General features: G+C 48.7%; 3 protein-coding genes across 3 annotated transcripts; all 3 read left to right on the top strand.

Annotated features, from left to right (window-relative positions):
- The first annotated feature begins 136 nt into the window (after nt 1–136).
- LOC123769686 (uncharacterized) lies at nt 137–6,237 on the top strand. The gene is made up of 3 exons (XM_069308661.1): nt 137–284; nt 841–888; nt 5,135–6,237. Exons 1-3 carry the CDS (start codon nt 137–139, stop codon nt 6,235–6,237), a joined length of 1,299 nt encoding a protein of 432 aa, XP_069164762.1.
- A 4,217-nt stretch (nt 6,238–10,454) lies between these two features.
- On the top strand, nt 10,455–11,306 carry LOC123769688 (uncharacterized). Its single transcript, XM_045760915.2, has one exon. The coding sequence runs from the start codon at nt 10,455–10,457 to the stop codon at nt 11,304–11,306; it is 852 nt and encodes a 283-aa protein (XP_045616871.2).
- Nucleotides 11,307–14,124: 2,818 nt separating this feature from the next.
- On the top strand, nt 14,125–17,650 carry LOC138354463 (calphotin-like). Its single transcript, XM_069308660.1, has 3 exons — nt 14,125–14,407; nt 16,436–17,117; nt 17,158–17,650. The coding sequence occupies exons 1-3, from the start codon at nt 14,125–14,127 to the stop codon at nt 17,648–17,650; spliced, it is 1,458 nt and encodes a 485-aa protein (XP_069164761.1).
- Nucleotides 17,651–22,500: the final 4,850 nt, after the last annotated feature.

Genomic DNA, 22,500 nt, shown 5'->3' with positions numbered 1-22,500 from the left:
GGCTGGGCTCGACAACTGGGTGTTCCCCCCCAGATGCGCTCATCCGCTAATTATTCAACTGCGGAGCATAGGCCTTGAGGCCCTGCGATCAGTAACGCTCTTCCACATACTTTGAAACCAGGCGAGTCTCGACCTTATGACTGCGGGTGGAGTGGCTGTGTGTTGGGGTCGCGAGGGCGCCAGCGAGCGCCAACTCCGCGAGGCCGCCACGGCTTATCTGGCAGCTATCGAGAAGAGAAGGGCAGCGTCCATCGGCCTGCCTGACTTTTATCGACGATTGCGAGGTTTATTTCCCGCTTCTCGCTATCACTCTCAAACGAACACACATTTTCTCAAGTCTCTCTTTCTCTCTCTCTATCGCTTTGCTTCTACTGAGACAGAAGGGCTTAATAGGGCTTAATAAGGACATTGATGTCCTTAGATCAAGCTGAAAAACTTTTAGCTTACATCAGCTGGTGATCTGTGTCAGGATTTGGTTATTTGTTTCGATAGGCTTAAACTTTATTGGATGATAAGCAGTACTCATAATGGAGGGTGTGGGTGGCGTGAGCTGTGTACCGGAGCCTTCATGATGCCCAGTGACTTGGTTTACCCAGTACCCAGTTCCCCAGTACGCAGTTCTTCAGTACCCAGTTCCCTAGTACCCAGTTCCCCAGTACCCAGTTACCCAGTACCCAGTTCCCCAGTTCCCCAGTACCAGGTCCCCAGTACCAAATTTCCCCAGTTCCCCAGTACCCAGTTCCTCAGTACCCAGTAACCAGTTTACTTGTTGAGAGAAAATGTTGTAAATACGAGCAAACCGAGAAATGAATGATTGTGTTGTGTGTGTTTTTTTTACAGTGAAACAGCCTACATTAGATTCAGATTCAGATTCAGATGTTTATTCAGGTAAGGTATATACATACAAGTGATGTTACATTAATGGATTGATATATAGATAGAGCTAGTACATACAATGCCTAAAGCCACTATTACGCAATGCGTTTCGGGCAAGGCTCTTGCCCGAAATTAGGCTCTTGGTCGAGTGCTTTGTAGTGTAATTGTCATCTACTGGTTATCAAGAACATTGTACCAGGTTGGGAAGCCTTGAGAACATTGGAGTTATGCATAACAGTAAGGGCGTTGTTATGGTGCTGAAGGCTCGCTTGAAGAACAGTATAGCAAGAAGCAAGGGTATAACAGTATAGCAAGAAGCAAGGGTATAACAGTATAGCAAGAAGCAAGGGTATAACAGTATAGCAAGAAGCAAGGGTATAACAGTATAGCAAGAAGCAAGGGTATAACAGTATAGCAAGAAGCAAGGGTATAACAGTATAGCAAGAAGCAAGGGTATAACAGTATAGCAAGAAGCAAGGGTATAACAGTATAGCAAGAAGCAAGGGTATAACAGTATAGCAAGAAGCAAGGGTATAACAGTATAGCAAGAAGCAAGGGTATAACAGTATAGCAAGAAGCAAGGGTATAACAGTATAGCAAGAAGCAAGGGTATAACAGTATAGCAACAGTATAGCAAGGGTTTAAGTGTAGAAATGAATATTCTCTCACAGTTTTGTATCTTTTCCAGAAGTTGGAAAAAGTATGGTGATAAACCATGCAGGAAAGCCTGTACTCAAGATGGGAATGTATTTGGGTTTCTTATTTGGTTTTGCAACCACTGCTGTCGAGCAGGTCGGTGATGTGCCTCAGTGATGGCTGCCTTGCTTCTTAGCCTCAACATGTTGCTCATTTGCAGTTGTTGAAGGATCGAACTTCATCCCCAAGATGTCAACGTCCCACCTGAGCACTTATTATTATTATTAACATCTTTATTGACAAAATTAATTACAATTTTGCCTAATCTGAGGATTTTGATAGTCTTATTAAAGTGAGGATAATGCTAGTATTCACTGTCACGCAGGACAGAGGGTCATACATAAGACAATAGGTCTAAATTGTAGGCTGAAGCACATATATATCATGGTTACAATCAATGTTTTAATGTGTGGATATGTGAAAAACCTGAGCACTGAGCTTTTACCACCCATCCATTTGCTCGTCCCAGTCACATCTTCATGGTGTTTACTGGGCAGACTCCGAGCGGCGTCGCTCTCGCCTTGTTTGGTCAGTAAGACATCAACTTGTCTTACGTGTGAGCCCATCATGATCGTGGACGGGAGTTGGATTCCACTGTATTCCTCCAACATGTGCTCTCTGTAGAGCATGTGTTGCTTTATAGAGCAACACATGTTCTACAGAGAGCATGACCCTCCAACATGTGCTCTCTGTAGAGCATGTGTTGCTTTATAGAGCAACACATGTTCTACAGAGAGCATGACCCTCCAACATGTGCTCTCTGTAGAGCATGTGTTGCTTTATAGAGCAACACATGTTCTACAGAGAGCATGACCCTCCAACATGTGCTCTCTCTGCACTGCGACGATAGATGGAATAGCAAGTGTATACTTCAGTTTCCCTGATTGATGGTGTTTATTGCTGGTGTATGGTCCTGGGGCCGTGTGTATGGTCCTGGGGCCGCGGGTGTATGGTCCTGGGGCCGCGTGTATGGTCCTGGGGCCGCGGGTGTATGGTCCTGGGGCCGCGTGTATGGTCCTGGGGCCGCGTGTATGGTCCTGGGGCCGCGGGTGTATGGTCCTGGGGCCGCGGGTGTATGGTCCTGGGGCCGCGTGTATGGTCCTGGGGCCGCGTGTATGGTCCTGGGGCCGCGTGTATGGTCCTGGGGCCGCGTGTATGGTCCTGGGGCCGCGTGTATGGTCCTGGGGCCGCGTGTATGGTCCTGGGGCCGCGTGTATGGTCCTGGGGCCGCGGGTGTATGGTCCTGGGGCCGCGGGTGTATGGTCCTGGGGCCGCGGGTGTATGGTCCTGGGGCCGCGGGTGTATGGTCCTGGGGCCGCGGGTGTATGGTCCTGGGGCCGCGGGTGTATGGTCCTGGGGCCGCGGGTGTATGGTCCTGGGGCCGCGGGTGTATGGTCCTGGGGCCGCGGGTGTATGGTCCTGGGGCCGCGGGTGTATGGTCCTGGGGCCGCGGGTGTATGGTCCTGGGGCCGCGGGTGTATGGTCCTGGGGCCGCGTGTATGGTCCTGGGGCCGCGTGTATGGTCCTGGGGCCGCGTGTATGGTCCTGGGGCCGGGTGTATGGTCCTGGGGCCGCGGGTGTATGGTCCTGGGGCCGCGTGTATGGTCCTGGGGCCGCGTGTATGGTCCTGGGGTCGCGTGTATGGTCCTGGGGCCGCGTGTATGGTCCTGGGGCCGCGTGTATGGTCCTGGGGCCGCGTATATGGTCCTGGGGCCGCGTGTATGGTCCTAGGGCCGCGTGTATGGTCCTGGGGCCGCGTGTATGGTCCTGGGGCCGCGTGTATGGTCCTGGGGCCGCGTGTATGGTCCTGGGGCCGCGTGTATGGTCCTGGGGCCGCGTGTGGCCATTCCCAGGTTATAATTAACTCCAACTTGGAGAGCAACTTTGTTATATCTGTTCCTGGATCACACACAAACATGTTACAATTATGCCTTATGGAGGAGAGCGCTTTATAACGATAAGAAGTAAATTGTTGTTAATGGGTCAATTTTAAAGATTTATACACCTTTGAGTGCTGAAGGTATAGCAACTTGTTCAGCCTGAAGGGTACAAGCCCAGTTGTTTATACTTATCTCCACTCAAGAGAGGCGCTGTTACTCATTGTCCAACTCCAAGTGTAGTTACGACAACTACACTTGGGGGTGTGGATGGAGGTGGCTTCTACAACTTCTTCCTTCAGCGTAATCGACTTGTTTGCAACCCGTACAGGATACTTATACTTATACTTATACTTATATTTATAGTATTTCCTTACATTCCTTCGGTTTATTTTGGGTTTCCAGTTTCCGCCTGTGTCGTCTTCTCCTACTTTCTCTGAATTTGAAAAAGCTATCCTTGTCCTCCTTATCTATTTTCCATAGTATCTAGTATGTTGTGATCATATCCCGTCTATTCCTTCTATTGTCTTGGGTTGTGAGATTTAGTTGAAACATTGACATGTCTGAGCTCACTCTCTCGGGCAGGTCGTTCACATCAATTAGGAACAGCTATGGCCCCAAGACAGAGCCTTGTGGGACGCCACGTGTTACATTCCTGCACTTTAAACCCTCCTCTGAGACTGTCACTCTTTGCGTCTGTTCTTCAAGTACTCCCTTACCCCAGTTCGGTGTTTTTCAAGTTACCCGGTAAGGTAACCTGAGGCTGCTTCTCCATATGGTACACTTAGACTTTCAGGAGGAACTGTGTCAAATGCTGTTTAACACTAGGACAATATAGTCTACCCAGCCTTCTTTTCCTGTCATATTTCAGTAACATTGTCATAAAACTCCACCAGGTTTGTCAGGAACGACTTTCCGTTTCTAAATCTATGCTGTTCGTTGTGTCAAATTGTCAGTCCTCTCTCTAGATGTTCCATTATTCTTAACCCGATTACTTTCTCCAGCTCTTTACATGGAATATTCATCAATGACACCTGTTTGGTATATATCATATATGTATGTTTGGTATATATGTATGTTTGGTATATATCATATATGTATGTGATAGGAGCCAGTGATAGGAGCCAGTGTTAGGAGCCAGTGTTAGGAGCCAGTGTTAGGAGCCAGTGTTAGGAGCCAGTGTTAGGAGCCAGTGATAGGAGCCAGTGATAGGAGCCAGTGTTAGGAGCCAGTGTTAGGTGGTCCTCTGTTGCCAGCCGGTATTGGGGCCAGTGTTGCCTAATTATTTGTTTACCAATTATTTTCGGTACGTGATAAATTGTATATTGTATCACAAATTTATTCTACTCTGATGTTTTGAAGAAATATCGTTGTAACAATTTATATAAACAACGACGCACACACGGCCGCTATGCAACACATTCTTGTTGATCAACCATTATGCCCGTAACGTTGCCGGTGGCTACTTTAGACCAACTACTTGGGCTGGACGGTAGAGAGATGGTCTCACTTCATGCAGGTCGGTGTTCAATTCCCGATTGTCCAAATGGTTGAGCACCATTCTTTTCCCCCAGTCCCATCCTATCAAGAATCGTTATACTGACCTCTTCTAAGGCACCTGCGGCACTCCAGGCACCTGTGGCACTCCAGGCACATGTGACACTCCAGGCACTACGGCACTCCAGGCACCTATGGCACTCCAGGCACCTGTGACACTCCAGGCACCTTTAGCACTCCAGGCACCTGCGGCATTCCAGGCATCTGTGGCACCTCAGGCACTCCAGGCACTTGTGGCACCCCAGACACCTGTGGCACTCCAGGCGCCTGTGACACCCCAGGCACCTGTGGCACTCCAGGCACCTGTGACACCCCAGGCACCTGCGGCACTCCAGGCACCTGTGGCACACCAGTCACCTGCTGCACTCCAAGCACCGGTAACACTCCAGGCACCTGTGACACCCCAGGCACCTGCGGCACTCCAGGCACCTGTGGCACTCCAGGCTCCTGTGACACTCCAGGCACCTATGGCACTCCAGGCACCTGCGGCACTCCAGGCACCGGTAACACTCCAAGCACCGGTAACACTCCAGGCACCTGCGGCACTCCAAGCACCGGTAACACTCCAAGCACCGGTAACACTCCAGTCACCTGCGGCACTCCAAGCACCGGTAACACTCCAAGCACCGGTAACACTCCAGTCACCTGCGGCACTCCAGGCACCTGTGGCACTCCAGGCTCCTGTGACACTCCAGGCACCTATGGCACTCCAGGCACCTGCGGCACTCCAAGCACCGGTAACACTCCAAGCACCGGTAACACTCCAGGCACCTGCGGCACTCCAAGCACCGGTAACACTCCAAGCACCGGTAACACTCCAGTCACCTGCGGCACTCCAAGCACCGGTAACACTCCAAGCACCGGTAACACTCCAGTCACCTGCGGCACTCCAATCACCGGTAACACTCCAAGCACCGGTAACACTCCAGTCACCTGCGGCACTCCAAGCACCGGTAACACTCCAAGCACCGGTAACACTCCAGTCACCTGCGGCACTCCAAGCACCGGTAACACTCCAAGCACCGGTAACACTCCAGTCACCTGCGGCACTCCAAGCACCGGTAACACTCCAAGCACCGGTAACACTCCAGTCACCTGCGGCACTCCAAGCACCGGTAACACTCCAAGCACCGGTAACACTCCAGTCACCTGCGGCACTCCAATCACCGGTAACACTCCAGGCGCCTGTGACACTCCAGGCACTACGGCACTCCAGGTTAGTGTTAACTGATAATATTGTGTAATTAATGATCAATGTTGGCTATTATTGATCAATATTTCGTGGTAATCTTAAGGATCAATATTACTAGTTAATGTTCAATGATCAATATGACTTGCTAACACCCGACGGCGATTAATCTGAGGCGATTAATCTGAGGCGATTAATCTGAGGCGATTAATCTGAGGCGATTAATCTGAGGCGATTAATCTGAGGCGATTAATCTGAGGCGATTAATCTGAGGCGATTAATCTGAGGCGATTAATCTGAGGCGATTAATCTGAGGCGATTAATCTGAGAATCCTGCAATTAATCCCGGAAATAACCAGCGTTCCAACACTTTTAATTAATTAAAAATGAGAGTATTGAACAGTGACAGTAGTGAACAGTGACAGTATTGAACAGTGACAGTATTGAACAGTGACAGTATTGAACAGTGACAGTATTGAACAGTGACAGTATTGAACAGTGACAGTATTGAACAGTGACAGTATTGAACAGTGACAGTATTGATCAGTGACAGTATTGAACAGTGACAGTATTGAACAGTGACAGTAGTGAACAGTGACAGTATTGAACAGTGGCAGTATTGAACAGTGACAGTATTGAACAGTGACAGTATTGAACAGTGACAGTATTGAACAGTGACAGTATTGAACAGTGACAGTATTGAACAGTGACAGTAGTGAACAGTGACAGTATTGAACAGTGGCAGTATTGAACAGTGACAGTATTGAACAGTGACAGTATTGAACAGTGACAGTATTGAACAGTGACAGTATTGAACAGTGACAGTATTGAACAGTGACAGTAGTGAACAGTGACAGTATTGAACAGTGACAGTATTGAACAGTGACAGTATTGAACAGTGACAGTATTGAACAGTGACAGTATTGAACAGTGACAGTATTGAACAGTGACAGTATTGAACAGTGACAGTATTGAACAGTGACAGTAGTGAACAGTGACAGTATTGAACAGTGGCAGTATTGAACAGTGGCAGTATTGAACAGTGGCAGTAGTGAACAGTGACAGTATTGAACAGTGACAGTAGTGAACAGTGACAGTATTGAACAGTGGCAGTATTGAACAGTGACAGTAGTGAACAGTGACAGTATTGAACAGTGACAGTATTGAACAGTGGCAGTATTGAACAGTGGCAGTATTGAACAGTGACAGTATTGAACAGTGGCAGTATTGAACAGTGGCAGTATTGAACAGTGGCAGTATTGAACAGTGACAGTATTGAACAGTGACAGTATTGAACAGTGACAGTATTGAACAGTGACAGTATTGAACAGTGACAGTAGTGAACAGTGACAGTAGTGAAGAGTGACAGTAGTGAAGGGTGACAGTATTGAACAGTGACAGTATTGAACAGTGACAGTATTGAACAGTGACAGTATTGAACAGTGACAGTATTGAACAGTGACAGTAGTGAAGAGTGACAGTATTGAACAGTGACAGTATTGATGTGGGAACCGACCTGTGAGATTTATATTTATTTAATTTATATGAATTTATATTTACGTTAATTTATATACTTCGATAGCAATTTGTATAATGATAAGTGGACTGTATTTCTGCAATAATCTCATAATCTCACAAATCGATCCTCTACACATTAGGGGGGGGGTTTATATTAATTTATATATATGCAGCCAATCAAACTACAGTAATAGACTACATACATTGAAGAGGTTCCTTATCTTATAGTACAGCTGACCTTAATCCACCAGGTATAACCAGGATGTAGACCACATTTTCCCTCTTTGAGGTAGCTTCCATCACCCTGGTAACTGATGCACAAAGCCTTGCTTCCTCGTCTTGACCTGTCAAAAGGGCGCTAGCTGTAAAGCCAGAATCCTATATATGGCAGGTATATCAGAGAAAATACTGTACATGGAACAATGAAGACCTGGCTTAATTACCTTTAGTTTGAGGCTACCACGTGCTCTAACTGGATCACCCTATATAATGACATTAATGGCCATAAATGAAAGATACATGGGTTTCGGAAGAACACTTAACTTGATTTGTTGACAGCGTGTTGATAATGGTACACCTTTGGTTTCCATAACACTACGTCCAAGTAAAATTAACAGGAGCCGAATTTGCTCCCGTGAGCCTCTGGTCTAATATAACAAACAATGGCTCCCCTCCTTCCTCCCTCTGACGCCTGGCTTACATTGTCCAGATGACAGAAAGTGATAGAAGGGTCACATTTACTCTACTTTAATATTGATAATTAAGTTAATTTATATGAGATGTTTTATGATGGTAAAGTCCAAAGACTAATGTATTTAAGAATAATTCCCACCATAATAGGTGGTGAATATAATAGTATGTGGTGATGATATCCCGTTTTCTTTAGACGGTAATTCCACTACAAGTTACGTTTTCTATGGGTTAACTTGTTTATACAACACAGCTATTATCTGTCTGTATGATATTAAATGGTGTCGGATTTTCCGACAATTGAACAGTGACAGTAAGCTAAATTCTGACGATGTTTGTGAACAAATCTGGAACAGCGAAATGAACGAATTATGAAAACCAAGTGAATAAAAAGAAAAGGTTACAGTGAAGAGTGGGCAGTGAAGATGGTAACAGTGAAGAGAGTGGGCAGTGAAGATGGTTACAGTGAAGAGTGGGCAGTGAAGATGGTAACAGTGAAGAGAGTGGGCAGTGAAGATGGTTACAGTGAAGAGAGTGGGCAGTGAAGATGATTATAGTGAAGAGAGTGGGCATTGAAGGTTACAGTGTAGAGAGTGGACAGTGAAGAGAGTGGGCAGTGAAGATGATTACAGTGTAGAGAGTGGGCAGTGAAGATGGTTACAGTGTAGAGAGTGGGCAGTGAAGATGGTTACAGTGAAGAGAGTGGGCAGTGAAGATGATTACAGTGAAGAGAGTGGGCAGTGAAGATGATTACAGTGTAGAGAGTGGACAGTGAAGATGATTACAGTGAAGAGAGTGGGCAGTGAAGATGGTTACAGTGAAGAGAGCGGGCAGTGAAGATGGTTACAGTGAAGAGAGTGGGCAGTGAAGATGATTATAGTGAAGAGAGTGGGCATTGAAGGTTACAGTGTAGAGAGTGGACAGTGAAGATGATTACAGTGAAGATGATTACAGTGTAGAGAGTGGACAGTGAAGATGATTACAGTGTAGAGAGTGGGCATTGAAGGTTACAGTGTAGAGGGTGGGCAGTGAAGATGATTACAGTGTAGAGAGTGGGCAGTGAAGATGATTACAGTGTAGAGAGTGGGCAGTGAAGATGGTTACAGTGTAGAGAGTGGGCAGTGAAGAGGGTTACAGTGTAGAGAGTGGGCAGTGAAGATGATTACAGTGTAGAGTGGGGAGTGAAGATGGTTACAGTGTAGTGAGTGGGCAGTGAAGAGGGTTACAGTGTAGAGAGTGGGCAGTGAAGATGATTACAGTGTAGAGAGTGGGCAGTGAAGATGGTTACAGTGTAGAGAGTGGGCAGTGAAGAGGGTTACAGTGTAGAGAGTGGGCAGTGAAGAGAGTGGGCATTGAAGGTTACAGTGTAGAGAGTGGGCAGTGAAGATGATTACAGTGTAGAGAGTGGGCAGTGAAGATGGTTACAGTGTAGAGAGTGGGCAGTGAAGAGGGTTACAGTGAAGAGCGTGGACAGTGAAGATGATTACAGTGAAGAGAGTGAGCAGTGAAGATGATTACAGTGAAGATAGTGAGCAGTGAAGATGATTACTGTGAAGAGAGTGGGCAGTGAAGATGATTACAGTGAAGAGAGTGAGCAGTGAAGATGATTACAGTGAAGAGAGAGGACAGTGAAGGTTACAGTGAAGAGAGTGAGCAGTGAAGGTTACAGTGAAGAGAGTGAGCAGTGAAGGTTACAGTGAAGAGAGTGGGTAGTGAAGATGATTACAGTGAAGAGAGTGGACAGTGAAGATGATTATAGCGAAGAGAGTGGGCAGTGAAGGTTACAGTGAAGAGAGTGGACAGTGAAGAGAGTGGACAGTGAAGAGGGTTATAGTGAAGAGAGTGGACAGTGAAGGTTACAGTGGTGAGAATGGGCAGTGAAGAGAATGGACAGTGAAGAGGGTTACAGTGAAGAGAGTGGACAGTGAAGAGGGTTACATTGAAGAGAGTGGGCAGTGAAGGTTACAGTGAAGAGAATGGGCAGTGAAGATGATTACAGTGAAGAGAGTTGGCAGTGAAGATGATTACAGTGAAGAGAGTTGGCAGTGAAGATGATTACAGCAGCCTCCACCAATGGTCCCTACAGAGTCATCTTCTGCCCCCCACCAATGGTCCCTACAGAGTCATCTGCCCCCACCAATGGTCCCTACAGAGTCATCTTCTGCCCCCCACCAATGGTCCCTACAGAGTCATCTTCTGCCCCCCACCAATGGTCCCTACAGAGTCATCTGCCCCCACCAATGGTCCCTACAGAGTCATCTTCTGCCCCCCCCACCAGTGGTCCCTACAGAGTCATCTTCTGCCCCCACCAATGGTCCCTACAGAGTCATCTTCTGCCCCCCACCAATGGTCCCTACAGAGTCATCTGCCCCCACCAATGGTCCCTACAGAGTCATCTGCCCCCCACCAATGGTCCCTACAGAGTCATCTTCTGCCCCCACCAATGGTCCCTACAGAGTCATCTTCTGCCCCCCACCAATGGTCCCTACAGAGTCATCTTCTGCCCCCCACCAATGGTCCCTACAGAGTCATCTTCTCCCCCCACCAATGGTCCCTACAGAGTCATCTTCTGCCCCCCCACCAATGGTTTCTACAGAGTCATCTTCTGCCCCCACCAATGGTCCCTACAGAGTCATCTGCCCCCACCAATGGTCCCTACAGAGTCATCTTCTGCCCCCCACCAATGGTCCCTACAGAGTCATCTTCTGCCCCCCACCAATGGTCCCTACAGAGTCATCTTCTGCCCCCCACCAATGGTCCCTACAGAGTCATCTTCTCCCCCCACCAATGGTCCCTACAGAGTCATCTTCTGCCCCCCCACCAATGGTTCCTACAGAGTCATCTTCTGCCCCCCACCAATGGTCCCTACAGAGTCATCTTCTCCCCCCACCAATGGTCCCTAATGAGTCATCTTCTGCCCCCCCCACCAATGGTTCCTACAGAGTCATCTTCTGCCCCCACCAATGGTCCCTACAGAGTCATCTGCCCCCACCAATGGTCCCTACAGAGTCATCTTCTGCCCCCCACCAATGGTCCCTACAGAGTCATCTTCTCCCCCCACCAATGGTCCCTACAGAGTCATCTTCTGCCCCCCCCCCCACCAATGGTTCCTACAGAGTCATCTTCTGCCCCCCACCAATGGTCCCTACAGAGTCATCTTCTCCCCCCACCAATGGTCCCTACAGAGTCATCTTCTGCCCCCCCACCAATGGTTCCTACAGAGTCATCTTCTGCCCCCACCAATGGTCCCTACAGAGTCATCTGCCCCCACCAATGGTCCCTACAGAGTCATCTTCTGCCCCCCACCAATGGTTGGTCATCGTCGCCTCTGGTCATTGTCGCGAAATTAGTCCAATTAATCTTTATGTTGTTGTGGACAAGGTGTAATATGTATTTCAGGTTGGGGTAAATATTGTCAGAGGACAAATGTGTTCGATACAAACACGAGAGTATAACGATCATCCGAGGATGGGTATGTGCTGATTCAAAATATACCAACAAATCAAAATATTTTGATTCAAAATATACCGGTTAACAGAAAGGTCATCTAGGTGACCTGGTCACCAGTGTGTGTGTGCTGTGTTGAGAGACTGCTTAAGGTGATGTCTGCAGAGGTGACCTACACTTGGCCTCCGTGCTGCACCTCTGTTGCAGTGGTCTGACGGTGATGATTGTTGCAGAGATCTGACGGTGGTCTGCTCTTGTGGGTTGAGGAAGGTGTTGGCAGGCCCAGGAAGGTGTTGGCAGGCCCAGGAAGGTGTTGGCAGGCCCAGGAAGGTGTTGGCAGGCCCAGGAAGGTGTTGGTAGGCCCAGGAAGGTGTTGGCAGGCCCAGGAAGGTGTTGGCAGCCCCAGGAAGGTGTTGGCAGGCCCAGGAAGGTGTTGGCAGGCCCAGGAAGGTGTTGGCAGGCCCAGGAAGGTGTTGGCAGGCCCAGGAAGGTGTTGGAAGGCCCAGGAAGGTGTTGGCAGCCCCAGGAAGGTGTTGGCAGGCCTAGGAAGGTGTTGGCAGGCCCAGGAAGGTGTTGGCAGCCCCCGGAAGGTGTTGGCAGCCCCAGGAAGGTGTTGGCAGGCCCAGGAAGGTGTTGGCAGGCCCAGGAAGGTGCTGGCAGGCCCAGGAAGATGTTGGCAGCCCCAGGAAGGTGTTGGCAGCCCCAGGAAGGTGTTGGCAGGCCCAGGAAGGTGTTGGCAGGCCCAGGAAGGCATCAGTACAACTGTAAGCGGAGTATAGCAGAGCTAGACCACTTCCCCTGTGGTGCTTGTTAGGTCACTATCATCACTAACGTACTACCGTACCACCATCACCACTACCGTACCACCATCACCACTACCATATCACCATCACCACTACCGTACCACCATCACCACTACCATATCACCATCACCACTACCGTACCACCATCACCACTACCATATCACCATCACCACTACCATATCACCATCACCACTACCATATCACCATCACCACTACCATATCACCATCACCACTACCATATCACCATCACCACTACCATATCACCATCACCACTACCGTATCACCATCACCACTACCGTACCACCATCACCACTACCGTACCACCATCACCACTAGCATATCACCATCACCACTACCATATCACGATCACCACTACCATATCACCATCACCACTACCATATCACCATCACCACTACCGTACCACCATCACCACTACCATATCACCATCACCACTACCGTACCACCATCACCACTACCGTATCACCATCACCACTACCATATCACCATCACCACTACCATATCACCATCACCACTACCATACACCATCACCACTACCATACACCATCACCACTACCATATCACCATCACCACTACCATATCACCATCACCACTACCGTATCACCATCACCACTACCGTACCACCATCACCACTACCATATCACCATCACCACTACCGTACCACCATCACCACTACCATATCACCATCACCACTACCATATCACCATCACCACTACCATATCACCATCACCACTACCATATCACCATCACCACTACCATATCACCATCACCACTACCATATCACCATCACCACTACCATATCACCATCACCACTACCGTATCACCATCACCACTACCGTACCACCATCACCACTACCGTACCACCATCACCACTACCATATCACCATCACCACTACCATATCACCATCACCACTACCATATCACCATCACCACTATCAACACTCATATCAGCCAACGCATCATCAACATTCATATCACATTGAAGAAAGGCAACTAGAACAGAAAGCAATTGAAGAAATAAAGAAAATCCAAAATACTTCTTCACGTATGCGAAATCAAAAGCAAAAACAACTGCCAGTATTGGCAGTACGACTTGTACGTTCGTACGAGTGAAGGTTCGTACTCTGAGGATGACAAAGAAATTAGTGAAATCCTAAAAAAGCAGTATGAGGACATGTTTAGCACTCTGATAAACAACATGAAAGTGGAAGATCCGGACAGCTTCTTCATGCGTGATATCCAAACCCCTGTAAATATAATTGATATCAACACGAGCGTGGCAGATTTTGAAAGAGAAATTGAAAACAGGCCCATGCACTCAGCCCCGGGTCCAGATTCGTGGAATTCAATATTTATAAGGAAATGCAAAGTGCCAGTAGCACAGGCACTCAGTATAGTGTAGAGGGAGAGATTGGACACGGGGGAGATACCAGATGCTCTTAAATCAGCAGACATGGCCCCACTACACAATGGAGAGAGCAACAAAGCATTGACAAAGAATTATAGACCAGTTGCACTAACATCCCACATAAAAGTATTTGAGAGATTGATCAGGAGTCAGCTCACCAGTTTCATGGAGACCAATGACCTTCACAACCCAGTCCAACATGGATTTAGAGCGGGAAAATCGTGCCTCTTACAGCTACTTGAGCACTACGGCAAAGTCACTGAGGCATTAGAAGAAAAACAGAATGCAGATGTGGTATACACGGACTTCGCAAAGGCATTTGATAAATGTGACCATAGAGTTGTAACATTGCTATAAAGCACCACTAATGGTTACACTGGAACCAAAGGTACCATTCCAAGGAAATGCTACACAGGATTAAACTACGCTGCCACCATCTGCCTTGGCCATTAGCTTCATAAAACAACGAAGCAAGAAACATTGCTTGACTTGGAGAGTCCTTTTTATTTTTTTACCTGTCAGTAATTACGGGACGGTTGTTAGCAAACTATAACCAGAGGCTGAGAGGATCCGAAAATTGACACAGACGGAAAGATTAACATGAGTTTAACCTCTCCAGGGCTTTGCGCCCTGGAGAAGCCACTCCAGACCGACAACCAGAGCGTAACTCCATAGTCTCCTGAGACTGATGGATGCCTACTACTACTACTACTATTGAGAACAAATTATGAAATTCACCAACTATAAATCCCTACTTTAACACTGGCAATTGTTACGGGATCCAGACATGGAAACGTATCAAAGATCCCACACATTACCTTAAGACCACTCTCTGCCTCTTAGTACCTTTGGTACCTTTGGTTCCCGTGTAACCATTAGTGGTGCTTTATAGCGGTGTTACAGAGTGATAGCACACAAATTGAGGTCAGTGAGACTAACTGGCAAAGTAGGACGCTGGATACTCAATTTCCTGTCGAACAGAATACAAAGAGTAACAGTCAACCATATAAAATAGAGTCCAAGTGCAGTTAAAAGCTCTGTACCTCAAGGTACAGTCCTTACACCACTGCTGTTCCTTATTCTCATGTCAGATATAGGCAACAATACAAGTTACTGCTTCGTATCATCCTTTGCAGATGACACAAAAATCAGCATGAAAATTACCTCTGCTGAAGACATAGAAAAATTTCAAGCAGATATTAATCAAGTTTTCGACTGGGCAGCAGAAAATAACTTGATGTTTAACAGTGATAAATTCCAGGTACTCAGGAACGGTAAAAATTACAACCTTAAACATAATACAGGAAACAAAACACAATCAAATCTGCCCATAGTAGAAAAACAGCATGTAAAGGATTTGGGAATAATAATGTCTGACGACCTAACGTTTTAGAGAGTATAACCAAGCAAATATTGCGTCAGCCAGAAAAATGATAGGATAGATTACGAGAACTTTCAAATCCAGGGATCCCATCACAATGGTTGTACTCTTCAAATCACTTGTGTTGTCCTGTCTTGAGTACTGATCAGTACTCACTTCCCCCTTCAGAGCAGGAAAGATTGCTGAAATAGAGGGAATACAGAGAACATATACGGCACGCAAAGACGCGATAAAGCATCTAAATTATTGGGATCGTCTCAAAGCTCTCCAAATGTACTCACTAGACAAGAGACGAGAGAGATGTCAAATAATATGCACGTGGAAAATACTGGAGGGACAGGTCCCAAATCTACACAGTAAAATAACAACATACTGGAGTGAACGATATGGAAGAAAATGCAAAATAGAACCAGTGAAGAACAGGGGTGCCATAGGTACAATCAGAGAACACTGTATAAACATCAGAGGTCCGCGGTTGTTCAACATCCTCTCAAAATATTGACGGAACAACCGTGGACATCTTCAAGAGGAAACTAGACAGTTTTCTTCAAAGAGTGCCGGACCAACCGGGCTGTGGTGGATTTGTGGGCCTGCTGGCCACTCCGAGTAACAACCTGGTGGACCAAGCTCTCACGAGTTAAGCCTGACCTCGGGCCGGGCTTGAGGAGTAGAAGAACTCCCAGAACGCCATCAAGCAGGTACTACCATACCACCTTCACTACCGCCGCCGCCGCCATTCTCTGCCAATATAGTGTTGGGGCGTCCCCTATTGCGTGTAAGAGCGTCTCGGGGGATAATATGGGGTAATTAGTCTAGGGATGGACGTCATCACACGATAGTTTACTGGCGATAAGGTGTTTGAAGGTGGTGATTAGTGGTGGGCGGCGCCCCTGTGACCGCCCTCACGCCCAACAGCGCCCCTGTGACCGCCCTCACGCCCTACAGTGCCCCTGTGACCGCCCTCACGCCCTACAGCGCCCCCTGTGACCGCCCTCGTGCCTTACAGCGCCCCTCTGACCGCCCTCACGCCCTGCAGCGCCCCTGTGACCGCCCTCACGCCCTACAGCGCCCCTGTGACCGCCCTCGCGCCCTACAGCGCCCCTGTGACCGCCCTCACGCCCTACAGCGCCCCTGTGACCACCCTCACGCCCTACAGCGTCCTTGTGACCGCCCTCACGCCCTTCAGCGCCCCTGTGACCGCCCTCGTGCCTTACAGCGCCCCTGTGACCGCCCTCGTGCCCTACAGCGCTCCTGTGACCGCCCTCACGCCCTACAGCGCCCCTGTGACCGCCCTCACGCCCTACAGCGCCCCTGTGACCGCCCTCACGCCCTACAGCGCCCCTGTGACCGCCCTCACGCCCAACAGCGCCCCTGTGACCGCCCTCGTGCCTTACAGCACCCCTGTGACCGCCCTCACGCCCAACAGCGCCCCTGTGACCGCCCTCACGCCCTACAGCGCCCCTGTGACCGCCCTCACGCCCTACAGCGCCCCTGTGACCGCCCTCGTGCCTTACAGCACCCCTGTGACCGCCCTCACGCCCTACAGCGCCCCTGTGACCGCCCTCACGCCCTGCAGCGCCCCTGTGACCGCCCTCACGCCCTACAGCGCCCCTGTGACCGCCCTCGTGCCCTACAGCGCCCCTGTGACCGCCCTCGTGCCCTACAGCGCCCCCTGTGACCGCCCTCGTGCCTTACAGCGCCCCTGTGACCGCCCTCGTGCCCTACAGCGCCCCTGTGACCGCCCTTACGCCCTACAGCGCCCCTGTGACCGCCCTCACGCCCTACAGCGCCCCTGTGACCGCCCTCACGCCCTACAGCGCCCCTGTGACCGCCCTCACGCCCTGCAGCGCCCCTGTGACCGCCCTCGTGCCCTACAGCGCCCCTGTGACCGCCCTCACGCCCTACAGCGCCCCTGTGACCGCCCTCACGCCCTACAGCGCCCCTGTGACCGCCCTCGTGCCCTACAGCGCCCCAGTTACCGCCCTCACGCCCTACAGCGCCCCTGTGACCGCCCTCGTGCCCTACAGCGCCCCTGTGACCGCCCTCACGCCCTACAGCGCCCCCTGTGACCGCCCTCGTGCCTTACAGCGCCCCTGTGACCGCCCTCACGCCCTACAGCGCCCCTGTGACCGCCCTCGTGCCCTACAGCGCCCCTGTGACCGCCCTCACGCCCTACAGCGCCCCCTGTGACCGCCCTCGTGCCTTACAGCGCCCCTGTGACCGCCCTCGTGCCCTACAGCGCCCCTGTGACCGCCCTCACGCCCTACAGCGCCCTAATATGCCTCGACACTCAGAACTCATGAGCCTTAATAAACAGTAAAGTAACTGTAGCAGCAGCAGGAATATATATATATATATATATATATATATATATATATAGAGTAAGAGCTCTTACCTCTGGCACAGTGGTAGGCAGCTCGCCCAACGCATCTCAAACAATTTCAGCCGGGTTCGAGCCCCTAGCCAGGGAGGGTCGACTGGGAGCCATGCACTCATTAACTGTTTGCTCCCTCTTCACACAGCAGGAATTGGAAACCTGGTTATAATCCTGCTGCTAGTTCGTCTACCAAGGAAAAACTAACGAGGTACGAATGTTTAAGTTGAACGACAGGCAGGGAATGGCACCAACAAGAGTCAGCAGTCGTCAGCAGTCGTCAGCAGCCGTCAGCAGTCGTCAGCAGCCGTCAGCAGTCGTCAGCAGCCGTCAGCAGTCGTCAGCAGCCGTCAGCAGCCGTCAGCAGCCGTCAGCAGTCGTCAGCAGTCGTCAGCAGTCGTCAGCTGTACCCGTGAAAAACCCGCAACAAAAACGGCTGGCATCATTAGTCGGTGGGAGTGTGAAGCCGTCGTCGGCCCGGCCCGGGTGACTGATGTCCCCGGCCTCCCTACACGCCCAGGCCAGGCTGGCTGCTCCAAGGTGCCAACTTTCTCATAGGGACGCAGATATGGGTGGCTACTGGTGTGTGTGTGTGTGTGTGTGTGTGTGTGTGTGTGTGTGTGTGTGTGTGTGTGTGTGTGTGTGTGTGTGTGTGTGTGTGTGGTAAGGTGGTGGTGGGGGTGGGTATGTGATGAGGCAGGGAGTGGTGCGGGTGGGTGTGTGGTGAGGAACACAGGGGGTGAGAAAGGGAGGGAAGGTGTTGGTGGTGGTGTGGTGGGTGTATTGTACCAGGTGTAGGTGGTGGGGATGATGCGGCTTTGGTGGTACTCGACGCTGGACAATGACAGGTGATGCCTGGACAGATGGTGGACATCATCATCACTATCATCATCATCACCATCATCACCACGCTGTAATAGTTGTGTAGAGCCCTGTACGGCGGGCTAATCCTCCACTGTCATCCCGGGAGGTGACAGTGTAGGAGGATTAGGTCCTTGCCTTAACCCCGGGGGGAAGAAGGATGTAACAGCCACGGAGGAACAGACACAGCCCCGCTCGTGTACCAGGTAAGTCCACTACGGGCTCACCATAGCCCGTGCTACTTGCAACTTTGTGTTCCCAGCGGCTGAATCTACAACAACAACAGTTGTGGAGGTGGCCTGGGCTGGTCCTTGTAAGAGGACCCACGACCTCCCTCACCCAGGGAGGCGAGGTAGGGGTCCTGTTTACCTTTAATAGTTATCAGTGGATGGCGGGATGATCCCTTGCCGTTACGGGCTACGGGTCTGTTAATCCAACAGAAACAGGAGGCATTGAGCCACATAAAATCTGGGGACAAAGTTCAAATGAATCACTAACGGGCTATTCGTGCCCGTGCCACCTCTTGGGTGGCTTAATTACTATCTTTATCAATCAATCTGTATACATCAGTGTGTGTTGCTGTCTCAGACCGGACAGACGACTAGGTCTTCCTTAGTGGGCATACCAGAGTGTGAACGGGGAGATCATTGTGAGTCTTCACACTAGAGGGAAGATTGTGCGGATTGAGACAGATTGAGTCGAGTCTTTTGACCGGACAATTAGTGTCTTGGTCCACCCCTGGTGGACACTATAGAGGAAGGGAGACGGACCTTGGGGCTAGTTAGTTTAGTTCATTTATTATGCACCTCATACCCATCTTGTGGGCGGTAGTGGAAAGGGTTACAGAGGCACATAATGGGCTCAGGGACTGAACCCCACAATTCATTTAGCTAAGCAAGTTACAATCTTGATGAGCTAGTTACAAAATTCAATATAAGTCGTCACATCAACGTCTTCATATCAGGATAATCTGGTGAGTGTTTTCTAAGGTGGTGCAACACTGCTATTAAGGTTTTTTGAAACTATGGGTAGTCAGCCATATTGATTTCTCGACTTCCTGTGCAATGACTTTACTCCTATTGAGGATTCAAGCATTGCTGAGATAGTTATGTAAAGTAGTATTCGAAATGTCTAATAATCAGAAAATAAATGTCAGTATCCAAGTTTTAAAGGTTTATCTATGACTAATATCCTAATATCTTAGCTGTATGTTATTGCATGTTATCATGAATTTGATAACTGTGGACGTGAGACGAGTTCCATTTCTCGCCTTAAATATATATTTAAATGGATGGTTCGTGGCAGTTCTATCCCATCCTCAGTGGCAGACGGATGTGTCCAGGTGTGCTCTTGACAGTTGTCAACCTGTGATCACCTGCTTAGCAGACCATAAGGTCAGTGGCTGTGGATCAAGGCACTGGCGGTCTACCTGAGTGAAGGTTATCTTGAGGTTATCTTGAGATGCTTTCGGGGCTTTAGTGTCCCCGCGGCCCGGTCCTCGACTAGGCCTCCACACCCAGGAAGCAGCCCGTGACAGCTGACTAACTCCCAGGTACCTATTTACTGCTAGGTAACAGGGGCGTTCAGGGTGAAAGAAACTTTTGCCCATTTGTTTCTGCCTCGTGCGGGAATCGAACCCGCGCCACAGAATTACGAGTCCTGCGCGCTATCCACCAGGCTACGAGGCAACGAGTGAAGGGAGATCTTGTGCCATGTCCGCAGAAGCCAGACAGATCGACGTCAGACAGGTCCTCGGTGTCAAACTTCAGGACAATCTCAAGAGAAGCAACCAATCTCAACCTCACCAGAAGCAACAGGACCTCACAGGGCAAGACACCAACCCGTTCTCGCACTTTCTTACAGTCAATATTGACTTATTAAATAAGTGCGTATGTGACATACAAAACATAGTAGTTTACCTTGAAAAGCTTCATAGAAAACACCGACCTTACCTAACCTTCTTAGTATGTTAAGATAAGCATCTTATTGCTTTGTAATTATAATTATTACTTAACCTATACCTAAAATAGGTTAAGTAATAATTGTAATTACGAAGCAATAAGATGCTTATCTTAACATACTAAGAAGGTTAGGTAAGGTCGGTGTTTTCTATGAAGCTTTTCAAGGTAAACTACTATGTTTAGTATGTCACATATACACGTATTTAATAAGTCAATATTGACTAAAGAAAGTGCGAGAACGGGTTGCAAGACACACAGGAAGAGCGTGTTGTTGTTTCCTTTAACGTGACAACTGACCTTTCATCAGAAGCTGGAGTGGACGGTTCAATTAGTCAAGGAATTTGGTGAATTTGAAGTTTTTTTTTTTCTACCACAAACGTGGCCACACATGAAGTATTACTTAAGAAGAGTATTCACCGGCCCTACTTAACACTTGGCACAGAAGATGCAGTTGAACACTTAACGACTGACGGGTTTAAGAATATTGATTTGCTATTCCTGAAGTAGGAATCATTTACGTAAGGATTATAATTTTTAAGTATCCGACATACTTGGATCCTGAATTTCTTCAGCTCAGTAATGAAAGTGTTGTGTGGGTTAGGAGGAACGTGGTGAGAAACAAAGCCAGATTATTGTCTTGTTAAAAGGTGAGGCTGCAGAAAGACTTGTTAGTGCAAGAACTTGGATACAGGGACCCGGTCGGTCGAGTGGACAGCACGCAGGACTTGTGATCCTGTGGTCCTGGGTTCGATCCCAGGCGCCGGCGAGAAACAATGGGCAGAGTTTCTTTCACCCTATTCCCCTGTTACCTAGCAGTAAAATAGGTACCTGGGTGTTAGTCAGCTGTCACGGGCTGCTTCCTGGGGGTGGAGGCCTGGTCGAGGACCGGGCCGCGGGGACACTAAAAAGCCCCGAAATCATCTCAAGATATCTCAAGATAACCAGGAGAGTGGTCAAACACTTCACAAGTCTGTACAAGTGTTCTCGTTGGGCACACATGGCTTAGACATGCCAGTACGACCCCAGATGTCGGTACTGGGGCCAGAAGCACGACTTCTGAGAGTGTAGGGTAAGGAAGGGGAATTTTTTCAATGAACTGAACACTGTTCAGTATACCTGTTGATGATTACCGTTCAGTATCTGTTGATGATTACCGTTCAGTCTACCTGTTGATGATTACCGTTCAGTATCTGTTAATAATTACCGTTCAGTATACCTGTTGATGATTACCGTTCAGTATACCTGTTGATGATTACCGTTCAGTATACCTGTTGATGATTACCGTTCAGTATACCTGTTGATGATTACCGTTCAGTATCTGTTGATGATTACCGTTCAGTATCTGTTGATGATTACCGTTCAGTATCTGTTGATGATTACCGTTCAGTATACCTGTTGATGATTACCGTTCAGTACCTGTTGATGATTACCGTTCAGTATCTGTTGATGATTACCGTTCAGTATCTGTTGATGATTACCGTTCAGTATCTGTTGTTGATTACCATTCAGTACCTGTTGATGATTACCGTTCAGTATCTGTTGTTGATTACCATTCAGTACCTGTTGATGATTACCGTTCAGTACCTGTTGATGATTACCGTTCAGTACCTGTTGATGATTACCGTTCAGTACCTGTTGATGATTACCATTCAGTATCTGTTGATGATTACCATTCAGTATCTGTTGATGATTACCGTTCAGTACCTGTTGATGATTACCGTTCAGTACCTGTTGATGGTTACCATTAACATTTCTGTTTGTGTATACTGCTAATGGAACCAACCAACAGGCAACTTTAGACACCATTAAAATCCCAGTTTTTTTTCCGTGATTTCTCTCTCTCA

Source organism: Procambarus clarkii, chromosome 63 (genome assembly GCF_040958095.1).
Source record: "Procambarus clarkii isolate CNS0578487 chromosome 63, FALCON_Pclarkii_2.0, whole genome shotgun sequence".
In the NCBI taxonomy this organism is placed as follows: Eukaryota; Metazoa; Arthropoda; class Malacostraca; order Decapoda; family Cambaridae; genus Procambarus; species Procambarus clarkii.
Note: the sequence above shows the minus strand (reverse complement) of the source record. Positions and strands in the feature narration are given on the sequence as shown.